Source organism: Neodiprion virginianus, chromosome 3, assembly GCF_021901495.1.
Source record: "Neodiprion virginianus isolate iyNeoVirg1 chromosome 3, iyNeoVirg1.1, whole genome shotgun sequence".
NCBI lineage: Eukaryota > Metazoa > Arthropoda > Insecta > Hymenoptera > Diprionidae > Neodiprion > Neodiprion virginianus.
This window is the reverse complement of record NC_060879.1, coordinates 35,047,102-35,064,218: the sequence shown is the minus strand read 5'-3', so window position 1 is coordinate 35,064,218 and position 17,117 is coordinate 35,047,102. Positions and strand designations below refer to the sequence as shown.

The 17,117-nt window shown below is 37.6% G+C and overlaps 3 protein-coding genes across 8 annotated transcripts; all 3 read right to left on the bottom strand.

The window, feature by feature from the left end:
- Nucleotides 1-868: 868 nt before the first annotated feature.
- On the bottom strand, nucleotides 869-5,829 carry LOC124300498 (apolipoprotein D-like). 2 transcript variants are annotated; one of them, XM_046754684.1, is made up of 5 exons: nucleotides 5,741-5,829; nucleotides 4,182-4,304; nucleotides 2,813-2,939; nucleotides 2,303-2,398; nucleotides 869-1,863 (listed from the first exon to the last, which is right to left on the bottom strand). In XM_046754684.1, exons 2-5 carry the CDS (start codon nucleotides 4,302-4,304, stop codon nucleotides 1,376-1,378), a joined length of 834 nt encoding a protein of 277 aa, XP_046610640.1. In that variant the 5' UTR covers nucleotides 5,741-5,829; the 3' UTR covers nucleotides 869-1,375. The 2 variants fall into 2 exon arrangements, with proteins under 2 accessions (XP_046610640.1, XP_046610641.1); XM_046754685.1 differs by having other exon boundaries at nucleotides 5,732-5,810.
- A 1,269-nt stretch (nucleotides 5,830-7,098) lies between these two features.
- LOC124300497 (cyclin-dependent kinase 1) lies at nucleotides 7,099-10,070 on the bottom strand. Its single transcript, XM_046754683.1, has 4 exons — nucleotides 9,824-10,070; nucleotides 8,770-9,065; nucleotides 8,345-8,664; nucleotides 7,099-8,144 (listed from the first exon to the last, which is right to left on the bottom strand). The coding sequence occupies exons 1-4, from the start codon at nucleotides 9,879-9,881 to the stop codon at nucleotides 7,901-7,903; spliced, it is 918 nt and encodes a 305-aa protein (XP_046610639.1). The 5' UTR covers nucleotides 9,882-10,070; the 3' UTR covers nucleotides 7,099-7,900.
- A 1,997-nt stretch (nucleotides 10,071-12,067) lies between these two features.
- LOC124300494 (arginine/serine-rich coiled-coil protein 2) lies at nucleotides 12,068-16,380 on the bottom strand. 5 transcript variants are annotated; one of them, XM_046754676.1, is made up of 6 exons: nucleotides 16,236-16,293; nucleotides 15,563-15,646; nucleotides 14,928-15,009; nucleotides 14,350-14,477; nucleotides 13,029-13,692; nucleotides 12,068-12,794 (listed from the first exon to the last, which is right to left on the bottom strand). In XM_046754676.1, the coding sequence occupies exons 3-6, from the start codon at nucleotides 15,003-15,005 to the stop codon at nucleotides 12,486-12,488; spliced, it is 1,179 nt and encodes a 392-aa protein (XP_046610632.1). In that variant the 5' UTR covers nucleotides 15,006-15,009; nucleotides 15,563-15,646; nucleotides 16,236-16,293; the 3' UTR covers nucleotides 12,068-12,485. The 5 variants fall into 5 exon arrangements, with proteins under 5 accessions (XP_046610632.1, XP_046610633.1, XP_046610629.1 ...); XM_046754677.1 differs by having other exon boundaries at nucleotides 14,952-15,009; XM_046754673.1 differs by lacking the exon at nucleotides 14,928-15,009 and having other exon boundaries at nucleotides 16,236-16,380.
- Between the last annotated feature and the right edge of the window lie 737 nt (nucleotides 16,381-17,117).

The window sequence follows — 17,117 nt, the reverse complement described above, 5'->3', positions numbered from 1 at the left end:
AATCTCTGATCAAGATCAGGGTATGTTGTTGGTTTAACGGTTTGAAAAACATTCTGTCTAAAAGAGAAATTTTTAATAGAAATTTGAAATGTTATAATAATTCGACTTTTCATTTGTAAGCCACGTGCGATATGTCGAACTTCGTATTCTTACGCTCGCAAACACGTTTCGAAGGTGAGCAGCTCGATGTTATAAAATTCTTCTCGCACTGTTTAAATTTATTTTAATTCGCGGTGCGAGCCCGCGACTCTTCATTGATTTTCAAATTTCTTACAGTTCATGTGAGCCGGCTGTCTTGCGCAATCTGTTACTACTCGCTGCACGAAGGTCCGCGTGCACGAGCGGTTGACGCCAATCAGGCGTTCCACATTCCGCAGCGTCAAGCTTTGTTGAAAACGATCAACAAGCAGTCAGACAATTATTTGAACTATCAATCGGCGCACAGTAAACAATTTTAATCGAAGATTGCGAGGATCTAGCGGGGCTGCGTGTTATTTTTTTAACTTACACATGGTTCAACTTTATCCCCGACCGTCGAACCTACTATTCTGTTTCATCGAACAAAGTCGAACTGTTATATAAAAACAAGCTTATTGCATCATGCAACAAATTGCTTTGTTTAATTGCTGTATTGAATAGCAAACAAGTTATTATAGTAAAATGATAAAACGAGTTTAGTAGTATTTTTTGCAATTAGCATGAATATAACTAATGAAAAATTCATCTGATCGATAGACATAAATTCTCGCCAGAAGATTCTGAGTATGAAAAGATCGAATTATGTGTTTCGTTATTAATTAATCACACATTTACAGCGGCGCACTGAAAGATTCGATTTGGGTAATCAGCAGGACACACACATTTGTACACTTAAAAAAGTGAAATTTATTTCTATAACAAATTAAAAATTAGTTTGATTTTTTGTCTTTCGTAAGGGATTTCATTTACCTTATCACATATAAGAATGTGTACTGGCGACAATTATTCGTCATCGCGGTAACCGACGTAAATCAACTTGTTCAATATTATTATCGAGTGAAAAATAGAATAAAAAATCAGTCGACAGAACGTATAATCGTATAATATGATTTACGGCCTAGCAGTACATAAACAGTCGTGAATTCCAGCCGCATTAACGCATCAACTAAAGAAGATTAAGAAGCAGGAATAAAACCGGAGATTCAAACGACGAAAGTAAATATGACTATACATTACGTATAACGATCAGCGGTTTATACAAAAATGAGCAGAGATTACTTAAAATTTTTTAAATCACCACATATGATAGTTAGTTATTTTGTAAACTAACCGGTCACCTAAACATGTACGGTCCCTTAATGAATTTACAATGCGCAGATACCACAAATATAATAATTTAAGGTATCCATTCGACGTCGTTAACTTCCGGATTGGGTTCTTGTATATTCGGTTTAATATTCGCCGTCACGACGTTTTGCGGCCGCGTCGACGAGTCTTCGGAGCCTGTTCCAGTCAACTTGTGGTAAACCTTGCTGCCAGCATTCGCCACCCATTCGACACCGTCGCCGATCTTTTCCCCAGCCTTTCTCACAACGTGGCCAATATTTTCAGCGGAAAATGTATGCGGGTCAATACTGATGTCGACGGTGTTGTTTCCACTGGGACATCCGGTCTGCGATATTATGCTCATATCGTAGGGATCGACTCCGAAGCTGCTGAGACGCTGGCGAATCTCGTCGATGCGAGTTCTGTCCAGGTCACGACGACGCGACAGGATCGTAGCACTTTGACGATTGGCGAAAGCAAGTGACTGGCATGAGAACATCGCCGCATAATTATCGTAGTCGGTCATAAATACAACGTGCGAAGCACTGCCAGCCACACCTGCAAAAAGCAACGAGAAAGAATAAATAAATAATACAATATCACGATGTAAATCGCGAAAAGATTCCACAGCCAATGAGGAACAAAATTGTTATCACTTACACCATTTGAGCAGAAAAGAAATTAGCGAACGTAAGTTTCATGTCCGTGACAAGCTCGATGTCTTTCCTTACAGTCTCAACAAGTACATTATTCAAGAACTACAGTTTTGATAAAGTCAAGGAATAAAAATGCTGACAAAAAAAAAAAATTTCAAGTATGAAGTCAACCCTTTGTCTGATTCATGACTGCTGTGCAGTTTAACAGAATTTATTCCAACGGCATGTGGCATAGGTTTAAAATTTCGTCGAACGAGTTAAAGATCAATAATGGTTATCGAACGCTTTTAAGGCGACAACAAAGATCGGCAAAATCACGTATAACAAATAGGATAACTTACTCAGTGGGAATCGGATTTGCATGCGTGCAGGCGTGCTGGGTTCCGGTACAGTCAGCTCCCCCGTGTAATGGTATTCGTGTTTCAACGGCGTTAGTCCTGCATCATACATTCAAACACAAACGAGTTCATCATTCCCGTCCCATCCAATTCACAACCGTTTATTCTATTCACGGTCCTTTATTGGGCTTGATAGGGTCCATACAACCCATACCCGTCAAAGAATCGTACAAACCTATCTATACATCAGTTATGTATGCTCTTACGTATTTGGCTATTGAAATTCTGAACATTAAATAATTGGATCGGTAAAAGCGCAGAAAGACAAAAAAAAGCAATTTGCAACGAAACGGATAATCAGCAAACACCCTTTTCTAGCTCTAAGAAACTCTACAACGATTTCTCATGTAACCAAGACAAGGAATAAGAGTTTCTCTAATAAAAGTGTCGCGTTTCGCGTGACTCGTGCTGTACATTGCAATTATTTCGTAACGACAGTCGTTTAAGCCTCACCTAAAATTGGGTGATCCGAGTCCTGAGTGAGCACGTACTCGCCGGGTTCATCTCCTCGCGTGTAGTTATAAGTGATGCATTTACTAGCGGTCGACGTCTTCTGGATCACGTACCACAGTCCCAAATACTGCAGGAAAGACACGTAATTATAAATTACAATTATTATTCAATTCTACATAACCGCTTTTAATTATTCAATGCTGAACGTATCGTACCTAAACTATTACCGAGAAAATTCTTGGCGACAATTTTCTGGAAGTCTTAAAAATAGTTATGTCACATGCGTTATTTCGCGATAAATAGGATTGAGAGACGTGCAAGCTGGCGGCAAATGTAACCGCATTATTAGCATACGTGATTCTATCTCGGGTATGTACAAAAAACTTTGTTATCAACGGTGTAATGTACGAAATGAGTAATTCTAGTATCTCAAGTTCCATTTTCTATAGTGGAACATAAGCTTCCGATGAACTATTCCAATTTGGAAATTATAGGATTTTGTTTACACGTGAGCTACGATATTCTATGGGCTCTATTTTTGGTTCAAATGGAAGGGAACATGCGATATCTGAAGACGAGCGCGATTGTCACCAGCTCTGTTGTCATATAAATGAGACATCATTTTGAACGTCGTGGTACGCGGTTCGTGTTTCCAGGTCGCCAACGAGTTCAGGTTGAACTCATATAATAAAATTGATAATTAAAAATCAAAACACTAGATAAAAGAAGGGGATTTCCACGCTTGTAATGTTTTTGAGTGTAATCAAGTAATAAGACGCTTCGTTTTTGAAAATGAAATATATAGAATATAGATGCGATAAAGAGTATTTATTGAGATACTTAAAAAATTTTTTTCCTTGAATTACCGATTTCAGAATGAGCCAAGAGTATAGATAACTTCTGACCCAAGATTATCGGTACAATATGAGAATAATATTTTGAAAATTAAAATCCAACTTTGTTCTCGAGCTACAGATTAAATGGTATCAGTACTAAATTATCTGTTATAGTATACCTGCAGGTATGTAAAATCGTGACTGGGAATAATGTAGGTCGTTAAAATTTGTATTTTTGAGCTCGTTAATTTATTTTGTTCAACGGTGATTTGTTTCCTCGTTAGAATTGCAATGGAACGAATGGTCAATTCCTGACCGCTGATTACGTACCGATTGCAAAATTATTCGATTTTGCAGAAGCTGTCGTCGTTTGATATCGATTGTCATAATTTAATTTTTTTCAGATGAATTTTTTCTATCATAACAATGCAACCGTCAATATCAGAAGTAACTTCAACATGTGCTCTGTTGCAATCTAATATTCGGTTGTTGCATTGAATAATTAATTTGCATAAAAGACTGCGTCGTCTTACCCGATTCATATCGAATCTATAAACTGGCTCGACCACTGGGCAAGAACCGAGATGATAGGAGTGTGAATACCCAACGCCGAACAAAGCGGCAAGAACTGCCACACAGAGGATTATTGACTTCATCTGAAATTATAAAATACACGTACAGTCGCTGTTTTCATTAATTCATTAATTATCACGAAACACATTTATCGCAATATTATCTATAAAGTTGTAGATTGTTTTCTCCGTACTGTGACTGTCGAAGTTTGTTTCAGGAAAAAAAATATGCTCATTTACCTGACGAAATCTTTCTTTTAAAATAAGAAAATAGGATGACTTGATCTTATCGTCAAACCCACGATAAGTTAGTTGTAACAAGTTATGCGATTTTAAATTATCTTCAGAATTCTGTTGAATCTCAAAGTAGGTTGAGCGAGGTTCAGGTTTCTCATTAATTTCACAAACGTTCGCTTATTTTGAGAAGAGTGAGTAATCGTTGAACGACTCTGGGAATTATCGATTCATTTGAACATGACTCAGAAACCGAATCGAATAATAAGAACTTTAATTCTAACAACTCAGCGGAACAGCTGTTGATCGGTGAGTTTTCTGTACCGGAACAAGCGCAATAATATAACTATGTCAACTGTTGTACCGTGTCAAGGCTGAATAGATGTATTTTAAATCGATACCGATAGTTGCAGTACAGGCTTTATTCTCCCCGTCGTGATTCTGTTTGATTTACAGCGCTGTGCCAGTAGAATTTTCACGCGATAACAGATGTAAACTTTATATAGGTATGCTTCGCAATCTCGTCACATTAATTTGCGTAATGACGCACCGCGGTCTAATGACCTTCCAGTTACATCGAACCACAACTGTCCGCAACAACGGAGAATCGTGTTATACAATATTCCAGTTACGCTAGCTGTATATTAGTCAAAATCCATGAAGTTAACGAGTTCCGTGACGTCATTGAAATCGGAATTATATTTATCGTTAACATAGAATTCGTTATAGGTATATTTACGATTTCGACAGTTTTTATAGCTTTCCAGTCGTGTTACACTATGATTTTAGTGCCCGATGTTAAACATTACAATCGCAAAAAGTTTGGGTATTTATAATCAACAGAAACCTAACAGTGGAATCGAAGGGCATTATTGGCCGACGTTATAACAGAATCATCTAATAAACACCCGCTCGATTTTGGTCAGAAGCAAAATCCATTATTTCAAATTCTAAATTCGAACACTTTGAATCTAGAATCTCACTTTTGTTTGCACGGAATTTAAATTTTCGCTCTGTGATGAGAAATGACGAAGCTGATAACCAGCAGTTTGAAATCAACTATCGAAGATAGGAACACGTCGTATAAATTGTGAGATTCAATATTAGAAAAAATGATGAGACATCTGTTCGTATGACATTTCAGGATTAAATTTTGAGTTAGAAATACAATATAAGAAGTCAACAGAATACGTCAAGTTATGACAAGTCATATTTATACTTTTCGATTCGTCTGCAGAAGAATTTTTCCGAAATGAAATCAGCATAATCGGACGTACGATACTCACGATGGAATGGTCCACACGTCCGTCTACTCTTCGAGTAAATTCAAGACTGTAAACAGTCGGGTCTCAGTAACGGTTTAATAGGAGCTTTCCCTCTCCTCGACCCAGCATGATCACGTGTACTCACTAGTAGGAACTCACGCATATATCGTTCGAAAGGCTTTCAGAAGAACTTTGATTTCAGAAATACCGTAAACTTATGGTTATTAACTGGTAATTCGAATTGTTGATTTATTTACAGGCAATTAGAGAGTGGTTAGAGTTGAAGTCGAAGTACAGTTAAATTGATCGCGGTGAGATGAGGGTTAAAAGATTGTAACTAGTAACAGTAGTGCGCGAGATTTGTGCAAAATAAATTCCACTTTCGTGACGCGAGCAAAGTTTAGAAAGAAACCGGTTCAAGATTACATTTAAAGTAAAAGTTTCGGTCAACTATTACAATCGTTAACATTATCAATTTACTGAGAAGAGAAAATGCTTCCAGTAAAACATAACGACAACTTGGACCCTCGGAAAACAATGAGTCTGGTCGAAAAAAAATCACGTAATTTTACGCGTTATTATTTCGAATCAATCACCCTGCCTTAACTTACTAGATCAACTTCGATCAAAACTGTATGGACTATTTCATGTAATACGTCTTTAGCCATGATCAGCATCAGAAGGCTAACTCTGTTAATCATACATACATTTCTTTGCACTTTGAACCTCTGTTCTTCAGAATACATAAGGATCTGAAGTACGCGTTAACGTATGTATGAGGGAAGACATTTATACGATGTCTCATTTCCTTCCTGACGACTCAGTCGAGTCAATTTCATTCATAGAATATGTCGCAGAAGCATTGAGTCGCTCATATGGCTAAGCTAATATCTCAGTCCACGGTTGACAATCGCTTGTGTTTCCCGTAAAACGTTGTCACATACGCACCGAATAAGCTTTCGGAAAAATAAATTTTCAAGTGAACATAATCAATCCTGATCAAATTGTTAGTTTGGGTTTGATCAACTGATAATTACAATAATGTCATGTGTTATTTTTTTCTTTTTTTCAATTATTACCTGACGTTTGCACGCTTTTCATGTAGTCCACAACTTCCACTCAGTTATTCACAAATTATTTAACAGTTGAAAAAAACTCTTTCCAATTAAATAGTCATTGGATGAGCAAATCACTAACTGAATTTGCGTTAAATTACCTCATTTTCCATACATATCATTCAAACACCGTAATTTGTGCGTAGGTTTGCGATATAGAACCTTAGAAAGCAAGCAGGAAATTTATACTTGGTTGTTAATTGGCATCCGAATGGCGTAATTTGCAGCTGATTCGGGATATACAAATATTATTAAAACGCGAAGTTAATTTTGATCCTTATTTTATATTCTCGTCGTAAAGAAAGTACAAAAATATTCTTATTTCGAATGAATACTAATTTTGACCACTTAGTTCGGTCTTCTACTTCGTTTTTTTTTTACTCTTCCCAACTTATGTACATATTTGTAGTCTCAAGATCTACGTCTGCTGTAGTTCCATTCAATAAAATTATCTTACATTTATAAATATCATTGAATGGAACATCGAAATCTTGATACCACAAAGTGTTTTCATTTCATTCCGTTTCGTTCATAGTTTTTCGACATTTTTATTCTCTACTTCATTTAACTTGTTCATCTAAAATATAATTATGTTTAAAATTAGACCAACTCAGTGAATGACAGAAGATATAACACTAAAAACTTAGATATCTTACTGGTTATGGAATACGTAATAGTATAGTACTTAATAGCGCTCTCTAGATGGTTCCTACACATAGAACGATTGGTATTTGTAACCAACGGAGAACTTTATTCAGGTACACACTATGTCTGGTTTCGTTTCATTCTTCATCTTGTCATGCGAAAACTAAAAATGTTACGGTTAAAAAGACAAAATTAAAATCATATAAACAAAAACAAAAACGAAAACAAAAAAAAGAACTGCGATGATTGAATTAAACTTTAAGTAGTATTATAGACTCAGCATGCAGCTGAAATTATGTGAGATTTGAAGATAATTAAATAGGAACCATCTGATCATGCGGAACCTGCTCAAACGCCGGCGTAATGTGAGAAACTTGCAAACTATGAAGTAAAGTATATAATTTCGTTGTTTCACCACTGTTCACTTTGACGGTAATTTCGACTTGTCCAAGTCGTTAAAATAGGGGTGTTGCAGAGCTGCTCGTGCAGATATTCTATACACAGGATCATACACCAGCATTGCTTGCAAAAGATCAAGACCTTCTTCATCTATCACTTTGACTTGGGATGCCAGATTGTTGGATGTCCAGTTCGGGAATGTCGCTTTGTAGTCAGGAAGCTGTGTCACGCCTGGCCATATCTCCTCAGTCGGGGTTCGCAGTACTCTAGGGAAATTACCGAAAAAAGTATAGTCGCAACGTATGATCCACCTTGAAATGATCCAAAAAGGCAAAACCGATTTGATTATTTTGTTCCTAACTCTGGTTGCCAACATAAGGCATCTGTTTCATTCAGAGTAAAAGGCTACTAAATCACAGTATAAAATCAATGTTCAATCGGCTTCCTAGGTATGTGATTGTTTTACCGGAATATCCTAAAGAGCTGGTCTATCTCGCTATCGCCTTGGAAGAGGGGCTTTTTTGTGGCCATTTCAGCGAAGATACAGCCAATGCTCCAAAGATCGATCGGGCAGGAATACCTCGTTGATCCTAAGAGAACTTCAGGAGCCCTATACCAGAGAGTTACCACCTCGTGCGTATACACTCTCACAGGAATACCAAATGCTCGACCCAATCCAAAGTCTGCCACCTTGATTACTCCATTTTTGTCAATAAGAAGATTCTGGGGCTTCAAGTCACGGTGCAATACACGTCTTTGATGACAGAACAGGATTGCTTGAGTTATCTGATGAGAAAAGAACACGGAACAGTGCAAGTTAGATTTCACATGTTAGTTCTCATTTATTACGCTCGACGCAAGGAGTGTATAAAAAAAAAAAAAAATACAGACCTGATACAAGTAGGATTTGACAACTTCAGGTTCCATCAATCTTCCATTGCCTAAAGTATCCATGTATTTTTTCAAATCCATCGATAAGAATTCAAATATTAAATAAAGTCGTGATTCTTCCATCAAAACATCTTCCAGACTAACAATGTTGGGATGCTGTAGCTCCTTTAGCAAAGATATTTCTCGGATTGCAGTCGAAGGAACTCCCTCATCGTCGCTTTCTAATCGAATTTTTTTCATTGCCACAATTTGTCCGGTTTTTTTATTTTTTCCTTTGTAGACAACACCATAGGTTCCTGATAATTTAAATTGATATAATCTTTTTCTGAAATGATTCTAACGTTAATTCTAGGCTTTATGTAAAAGGGGCTGAAGTTAGTAACGTTAATGTAACAAAACACCAGGAGAAAAATTATCACTCTGCAATTTCCGAATTACTTTCAAGGAATTTGGTTCTCGAAATATATGTAAATATGTTTTGTATATCTTGGTTTACCAAATTTCAAATGATCTTAAAGGTTTGAAGTAACGATTTCTCCGAAACATGCATCGTTATAGTAACATTACTAACTTCATCGTTATTCATGTAAACAGCAGTATTAATAACAGTATTTCAGAACAGCGGGTGCAGATTTACAAACTAAATATAAACTACACGATTCCATTTAAACTGTATTTCAAGAAAGCAGGGTGTTTCTCCTATCTTTAAGCATGATGAATGAAAAATACCGGTTTTCGTGCAACTTTAAATCAAAAGCATACACAAAAGCAAACTACGTGCCAAAAGCGCGTATGTAAAATTACACAGCATAAATAATTGATTGAATAGTAGCATTCCAAAGTGTTTAGTAACTGGAACAAAATTCATAACTGGGAAGAGGACCGCGAATCAAACAATATGAAATGGGTTTTGAATGCTTTTCTGACTTAGAAACGGTTGACTTGCGAGTAACAAGGACAGATAATCGAAAGTAAAATAAGGGTAAACCATAATATGGTAAAGTTTCGTCAAGTTTCAGCTACACTTGGAATGATGCACAACAAATCGTATCACCTTCGCCGATTTTTTCGATTTTCACAAAGTTTTCCATGCTAATTTTTTGATCAATCATTCACGCAGTGGACGCGAGCACTCTGAACCGTGAAATGCTTTGTAAAATTGCCTAATCGCTACTGTATTTTCGAGATTCAACACGCCTGCAAACAAAAAGTAACGTCCGAATTCAAATGCGGCAACGGAGTCGACGCCATATTGGTAAACACGTGTAAACAAGATTATCGGTAAAGTTATACGGCGGTATTAGCCAATCGGAACGCGTGTCTCATGTGACAGCTGCTTCCTGCGCCGGCGCATTGGCGGAGCGCGGGACATTCTCTCAGAGTGAAAAAGAACGTAAAATGATTCCTGCTTGGTAAGCCCGCACGTTTGCTTCCGTGTAAACCAGGGTAAGCTGACCGACACATACAAAGTTAGGAAAATAAATCATGTATATGTGCATGGGTACGAATGGCACGAATGCGGCAGCAGGCCGTGCCATCCCGTTCCCTCTTACTTCGTGCGGACACGTAACATCTGTCAGCGCTTAGTGCTATCCACGGAGAGTATAGAAACGAGTGAAACGTACGTTTACACTAGTTTACTTCCTAATACTCGTGAACCTAACGCGCGCAATTGATTTTGCATTCCATTCAACCACACACGACAAGATCGGTGCGCAAAAATAATTGTCAACGGTCCTCAACCAGGTTAGATTCGATAAACATCGTGTTTTAGACAATCCAATTTTCTGTGATTTTTACAAACTGGAATGAAACTTTTGATTTCCTGATATTTTTTTAAATTCCGTAACAATTACTGGCTTTACATTATCATGTAAACACAGCAAAAAGTGTCCATTGTCATATTCATATTGCAATTTAAAAGAAATTTTCAATGTCACAGTAAACGGTCTTGTGAGCTAATCGTGTTTTACAAGTTTTTCTCTCTCCTGGGCAATGAAGCCATTTTGTCCTTTGGGAAATGGTACAGTTTGCAATTACGGTCGTGTTGTCATTGGGAATGATTTGGGAAGATAATGAAAACACCAGCAATTGCAGCCAATTCTCGCTCACGCTACTGATATGTGAATCCTAACATCTTGCGAGCATCAATTTCCCTACATTTTCCCAGTAATCACGCAATTGCGATTATACATCTTGTTCTTTTCAAAAGTTTGGAGCATTGTTGCTGCTCAGGAGAAGAAAAATGTAAAATGTACCTTCATGAATTTCCTCGCAAATCTGGGAGGTCCGATATGCATTTAATTGTAAGTGAAGCTGTGAAATTGGGAAAAATGAGAAAGTCTTAGACTATTCACAAGTGTTCTTTCGTGAATATTTCATTCCGAAAAGATGAAACTGATACAGCAACAACTGGTCTTGCTATTACACATAGTCAAATGCCAGAGGCGATAGAATTAATTGGAGAGGCGAGACAGTGCATATTGCTACATTGTAGAACTATGAAGAATTTTTTGAAACACATGAAATGAGGAACTGAGACTTGTTCTGTACTGCATTGCAGCTTGTCTCATCAAACAATAAGGCACTGAAAACACTAAGTGACTGCACCATGTGCTTGCCACTGAAGTAATTGAAATGGCAGGAGTGTAAAAATTACCTATTAGTTCGAAATTTGCTTAAAAAAAAGTTGAAAAATCGTTCTAGTTTAAAATGTGTCGAAAATTTGTATCACTTTTTCTTATTCGCCTTTACTTCTTTCTGAATATAGAATTTTATTTACAAGATCCCAAGTATAGAATTTCACACTAGCAAAATTTTAAGCATGATTCATCCCATACCATGTATGCGTAAGTCAGCCGGCTTGCAGAGAATGAATTAATTTTAAACTTAATCTAAATTGGAGAAATTCATGCGTGAAATAATTGTAGTTTCTTTTCTACAGCCACTGCATTTTAGTATTACTGTACAATGTAGGTATAAGTCGTACTTACAAAACATTTTTCGTAACATCGTAGAATAGGACTTCTTGTATCAAGATATATTTCGTCAAAATGGAAAAAAAAGAGGAACATCAAAAAGAAAAAACACTTACAAAGGAAGCGCTTTGTCACTTTCGACAAAAATTGGTTTATAATTGACCATTTTTAGTGTAGCAAAATTACATTTTTACACAACTGCAGGTGATAAGATAATGATGATTGTATCGCGAGCAACGTGTACATGAATAACCTATCCCACGAGACCAACATTTTTCGACTTACCTCAATTGAGGGAAGTAAACGTATTCCGTACAAAGTAATGGGTCTGTATTAAATTTATTTTCATAGTAGAAGTACATGATAGTAATAACTGTCTCTCTCTCTCATACTGTTTTCCCCGCACTCCCGAAATATATTTTTGTTATATGTATTAACGCTTTTTTAATTTCGTGCGACAATCTGGTGTGATTTTGGTAACGACGGTTACTCAGATATTTTGTTATAAAATACTTTGACATCTTACACAAGTCGTGCGACTATATACGGAGCATACCTATACGGATTAACAACACCCTAAAGAAAAATCGATCTCAATATGACCTTTACTTACCATTTTTGAAAAGTTCTCAAGAACTCTTCAATTAGCTACTGGATGAATACTAACGGGTAACCCATGTCCGTAAAAATAACTCTGTAGTATTGGATATAGCAAAGTCTAAATGCACACCAGACTTTTTATCGTGGAAATTGATACCCCCCCGTAGCATAGCCAAATCCGACTCCGCGTTGAGTGTGGGTTGTAGCACGTGCAACTTCGTATTGCTGTTCCATGTTACTGAACATTTCTTCCTGTTTTTTTAGTATCTCTGGTTTAGGTCCAGTTTCTGATCCAGGTCCAGAAACCGGTAAGTCACCTTTGATCCCCATCAGTCGTTTGAACTTTGCCGTTACTTTACCGTCTTGGTCGTGCGTAAATGTCGTACCAACCCATGTGTTGGCTGTTCCAGCTGCCAAACTTGAGGATTTACTTTCGTCCGGCTTTGACTATCGATTCAAAAAGTAGTTCCAACAGTTAAGATATGGATATAAGCTTGAAAAAACTAATGCACGTTAAAATGAGAAATGTTTTTACATCATATAGGCACTGGGTGCTACTTGCATTTTTTCTTTCTTCTCATTCTGATGAGACTGAGATTTTTGATCTGTATCTTATTCCACCCACTTTTTCAAAGTTAACCTTAATTCTAAGATTGAAAACTGATAAAAGTAATTCCTCACCTTGTTAGCCCACAGAAGTTTCCGCTTCTGTATTTGCTCCGCATACTTTCCTTGAGTAGCTGTAGCCAGGGGATTATAATAATTCTGTTCACTCTGAACATTCGTTGCACTATTTTCCCCTTCCGGAGCTTTTAGTTCTATGCCTAATTTTTCAAGCTGCGCCATTTTGTTTCTACTTTTTTCCTCACGATAAGTCATTGCCCTGAACGGGGGCACTACGTGATCTTTAGACCTGGATCTGGATCGAGATCTGACTCTTTCTTTTTCTTTCGGATAAACTGGACGCTCTTCTCTGTGACGATCTTTGATTCTTTCCTCTCTGGGATGTCGGCGATCTCTGTCACGATCTCTGCGTCTGTCTCTATCTCTCCGATCATCGCGATGATAATAATCTTTGTTACTTCTATCCTTATCTTCGCTTTTCTCTTCTCTATTTGACCTGGAAGCAGATCGATCTTTGCGTTTGTCTTCTTCCTTAGTCCTCCTCTCGTCATCCCTAGACTTTCTGCCATCCTTCCCGTCTCTGTGATCACTGTCCCGTCTTCTTCTGTCATGGTCGTGTGCAGATTTTCGATATTTGTCTTCTGAATGTCTGGGTCGGTCTGATATCTCCTTCTTCTGTTCTTCTCGTGGGTTGGTTGTGTGCGTCTCATGGTTCGATCGCCTGTAAAACCATTACGTTCTGCAGGGATATACCACACAGATTTGTATTATTAAATTGCTCGCTTAAAGGGTGGAATTTCGAAAATTCACGAATTTCAGAGGCAACGTGCATGTAACCAAATCCTTTGATACATAATTCATTAAATTAAAATGAAATAATTCAATGACATTGTATAGCTTTGAATGTACAATTTCTAACCATACTAGAGTTAACTTCGCAGAAAAAATTTCTAGAGGAAGATGACATGCACGACAACGGTCCTGAGAATAAAATACAAAACCACTTATATTACCCAATTGTTACCCTCCATCATCTGCGAATGCACGTTACCGCGGCAATTTAAGGATGAACAACTCTGGCGTTTACAGATTCCGAATCAAACTTTGTCAAAACTCTTGGATACTTTTACAGCAGGAATCACAAAGGGGTCACGAGTAAATAATTTGAAATAAGTTACGGGATTTAATATCATGGCGATTGCATAGCCGGTAATTGGAAGTTCTCAGGCTTATAGACTTTCCGTTTTACTATCATATTGACTATTAATATAATGACATTAGCTTCCATAATGGTTTGAATTGAAAATAACAGCAGCGTATAAAATGCAGTTCATGTTATCAGCAGCATCGGAGAAAAATAAGCAACAAACCAGCCTACCTCTGGTCTGAGGACGACGAATGCGACCGCCCTGCTTCCACTTTTGACCCATGCCGAAACTGTGCGGTAGCGGGACTGTTGGCGCGTTCGCTGCTTGACTCGCCAGAAGAGTTGTTATTGTTGCTTTCCTAAAGAAATAAAAAAAAAAAAGTTTTAGTGCAATTCCCCAACTGGATTTAAGTCTGGTAATTTGTGTGAATTCCCATAACCAAATGAGCGAATGTTTGGTATATTTATTGCAGTAACACTTATATTGTTATTAGGCGAGATTTTTGAGTGTTTCTGCACAAGTATCTACCTAACAATCCCTGAGCTATGCTGGTGTGAAAGTAAATGTCGAATGTTGGAATTCATCGAACAGTATACTTGCTAAATTATATTCAAACATATGAGATGTTTCTGAGTCTGACTCTGTGGTTTCCGATTTGTGATCAATTGGGACGCTTGTTTTAGAAATAAGCCCGGATTCTCCGAAATAAGACAATCATTAAGGGGGCTTGCAAAATTCATGGGCACCAGCGTTAGTAGCGGTTTAAATGAGTCATTGAAATTTTTGTTTTCTTTGGTATGGTTGTTACCTTCTGCTGGCTTCTTCTACTCACCTTTATCTTCGGATTAGGACTTGGGGGTAGTCTTGAAAGACCCTCACACAGCATAGACCTTGCCGAGGTGCGTAGATATTGTATCATGTATTATCAACAGAGCTACGTGTTAATATTTTCTCACGAAATGGCACCATTCCCATTTACTTATGAATATTAATCAGGTCAATAACAAAGCTATTCTGATCATCAATGCTGGTCCGTAAAAGTTTCATGCTTTCGAAATACTTCTTCCTAATTGAAATCAATGTCTACAAATTGCACCACTGTGTAAAGAACTTTATAGAGTTATGCCAGTATTCACCCAGGTGCTCCAATTAGCATGATATACTTGTAGGCCTGGGTGAAATCAGAGATAAAAAAATCTGTTGGACGGAAAATTTTGGTAGAAATTCTAAACTTTGTACTGTCCATTTAGATTCATGACTCATGGATTTAAGCATTAGAGAGATAAGTTCACAAGACTTTCAAGACCAGCATAAGATCGTTTCTAAAAAGGGTGTCGATGCGGCACCACGAAAGTGATATAAAACTGTCTAAAATTGTAAAAAATCATAGCATATCTAGGCCTTTCTGTTTTGTTTACCATATTTCGCACATTTATACCATACCTCACTCATGTCCATTTGAACGGGATCGTAATTGGCGTCACTGGCACGTCTTGCAGCAACCTCTCCTCTCTCTGAGTACGGCATCTTGATAAAACAAATTCAGGTAAAATTAGGCCAATATCGGTACCCAAAGGCTTGCCTTTTCCCAAGAGAATATTAAGCTGCATTTATGAATCACCAATGTGGTAGGATCGGTAAATATTAGTTTGTCAAGTTATAAATAAGCCACTATCAGTTTCAACATTTCCATGTAATAACACGGTGTATGGCATTGTGTGTTGCCCAAATATTGAACGGAAATATTCTCAAGCACAGTATCACCAGTTCGAAAAACATTGGCCTTAAATTATTATGGACCTTTGGTTGTAGAATGAGTCAAAGGGGGCCAAAGGTAAAGCTGATCAATGATTGCGAGTTTCTTGCGAAGGAGCGTAGAAAACAATTGGCACGAGATTCGACGCGAGTCGAATTTTCCAGGCGATAAGTCAATGACGTGAATTGTCATGGAAATGCGAAAGTAAACTAGCCTCGAAGCCATTTGCAACGATTCACTTCCAAGATTGACGATGCATTCAACTGAAAGCGAACATCGCTACGACGCTAATTCGCAAGCTGGGAACGAGGCTCGAGTTGACAATCGAGCGAGGAAATACCTCGTTACTTCAGAACTTACCTTCGAATCGTCGGATGCGTTGCTCTCCTCACCGTCGCTCGTATAACTCGCCAAGGAGTCCATAATGGCGTACCAAGCAAAAAAGTGAAACACTCTAACGCCGACGATTCGTGCGCCTAGCAGAGGCTGCTGTTGCGATTTATCAGTTCGGCGCATGCGCGTAGCGTGGAACGGCAGATCCCAGAACTTCTACCGATGACGCTCTTTCACGTGCGCGCCATTTTTCAAAAACCAAAAATGTTTTTAAACTACTTTTCGAAATCATGAAATTTTGCTTTATGAATTATGATAAAACCGATGTATATGATTTTCATGAAAACACTCGGAGTAAGCGTTCAATTTTGTTGCGAGGTATTTCCAATATTTTTAAAAGCGAGACGGATCTTTAAGTCCCAACTTTTCACAGGATTTTCTCGATTCCTAAGCGACGAGAGTTCAATCATTACGGCTTAGGCCATTTTGATCGATTTTTAGGATTACGTACATACCTGAAATAATAAAAATGGAACCCTTATAGGATTACTTCGTTGTCCATTTGTCTGTCTGTTCGTCTGTCAAGACCCTTTTCTTAGGAACGAGTAGAAGTATCGAGTTGAAATTAATATCGAATACTAAGGTTTACCGTCCCTTAGAAGTGTAAAAAATTCAATCTTCTAAGTCAACGCAATCAAAAGATACGGTCATTTATGTCACGTATTCTGATATTCGCAAACTTACTCATCGAAACCTGTAACTAGGGGACTTCCCGTTGACCTAGAATCATGAAATTTGGAGAGAAGCAAGGTCTCACAACACAAGTGAAGGAAAAATTCCGAAAATTTTTAATTTGTAGTTGTATGATATAAAAAAAAAATAATAAAGTTTGTACGGAACCCTAAGGGC

What these genes read in the sequence shown, in the direction of transcription:
- LOC124300498 (XM_046754684.1), bottom strand. Translation starts at nt 4,304, where the DNA reads ATGAAGTCAATAATCCTCTGTGTGGCAGTTCTTGCCGCTTTGTTCGGC. An exon ending in ATAGATTCGATATGAATCGG is followed by an intron (nt 2,940 to 4,181) that starts GTAAGACGACGC and finishes TCTTTCCTGCAG; the next exon opens with TATTTGGGACTGTGGTACGT. An exon ending in GCAAATCCGATTCCCACTGA is followed by an intron (nt 1,864 to 2,302) that starts GTAAGTTATCCT and finishes TGCTTTTTGCAG; the next exon opens with GTGTGGCTGGCAGTGCTTCG.
- LOC124300497 (XM_046754683.1), bottom strand. Translation starts at nt 9,881, where the DNA reads ATGATTGATCAAAAAATTAGCATGGAAAACTTTGTGAAAATCGAAAAA. An exon ending in TCAAATCCTACTTGTATCAG is followed by an intron (nt 8,665 to 8,769) that starts GTCTGTATTTTT and finishes TTTTCTCATCAG; the next exon opens with ATAACTCAAGCAATCCTGTT. An exon ending in CAGCTCTTTAGGATATTCCG is followed by an intron (nt 8,145 to 8,344) that starts GTAAAACAATCA and finishes TAATTTCCCTAG; the next exon opens with AGTACTGCGAACCCCGACTG.
- LOC124300494 (XM_046754673.1), bottom strand. Translation starts at nt 16,298, where the DNA reads ATGGACTCCTTGGCGAGTTATACGAGCGACGGTGAGGAGAGCAACGCA. An exon ending in TTCAAATGGACATGAGTGAG is followed by an intron (nt 14,478 to 15,562) that starts GTATGGTATAAA and finishes TTATTTCTTTAG; the next exon opens with GAAAGCAACAATAACAACTC. An exon ending in TCGTCGTCCTCAGACCAGAG is followed by an intron (nt 13,693 to 14,349) that starts GTAGGCTGGTTT and finishes ATGGTTTTACAG; the next exon opens with GCGATCGAACCATGAGACGC.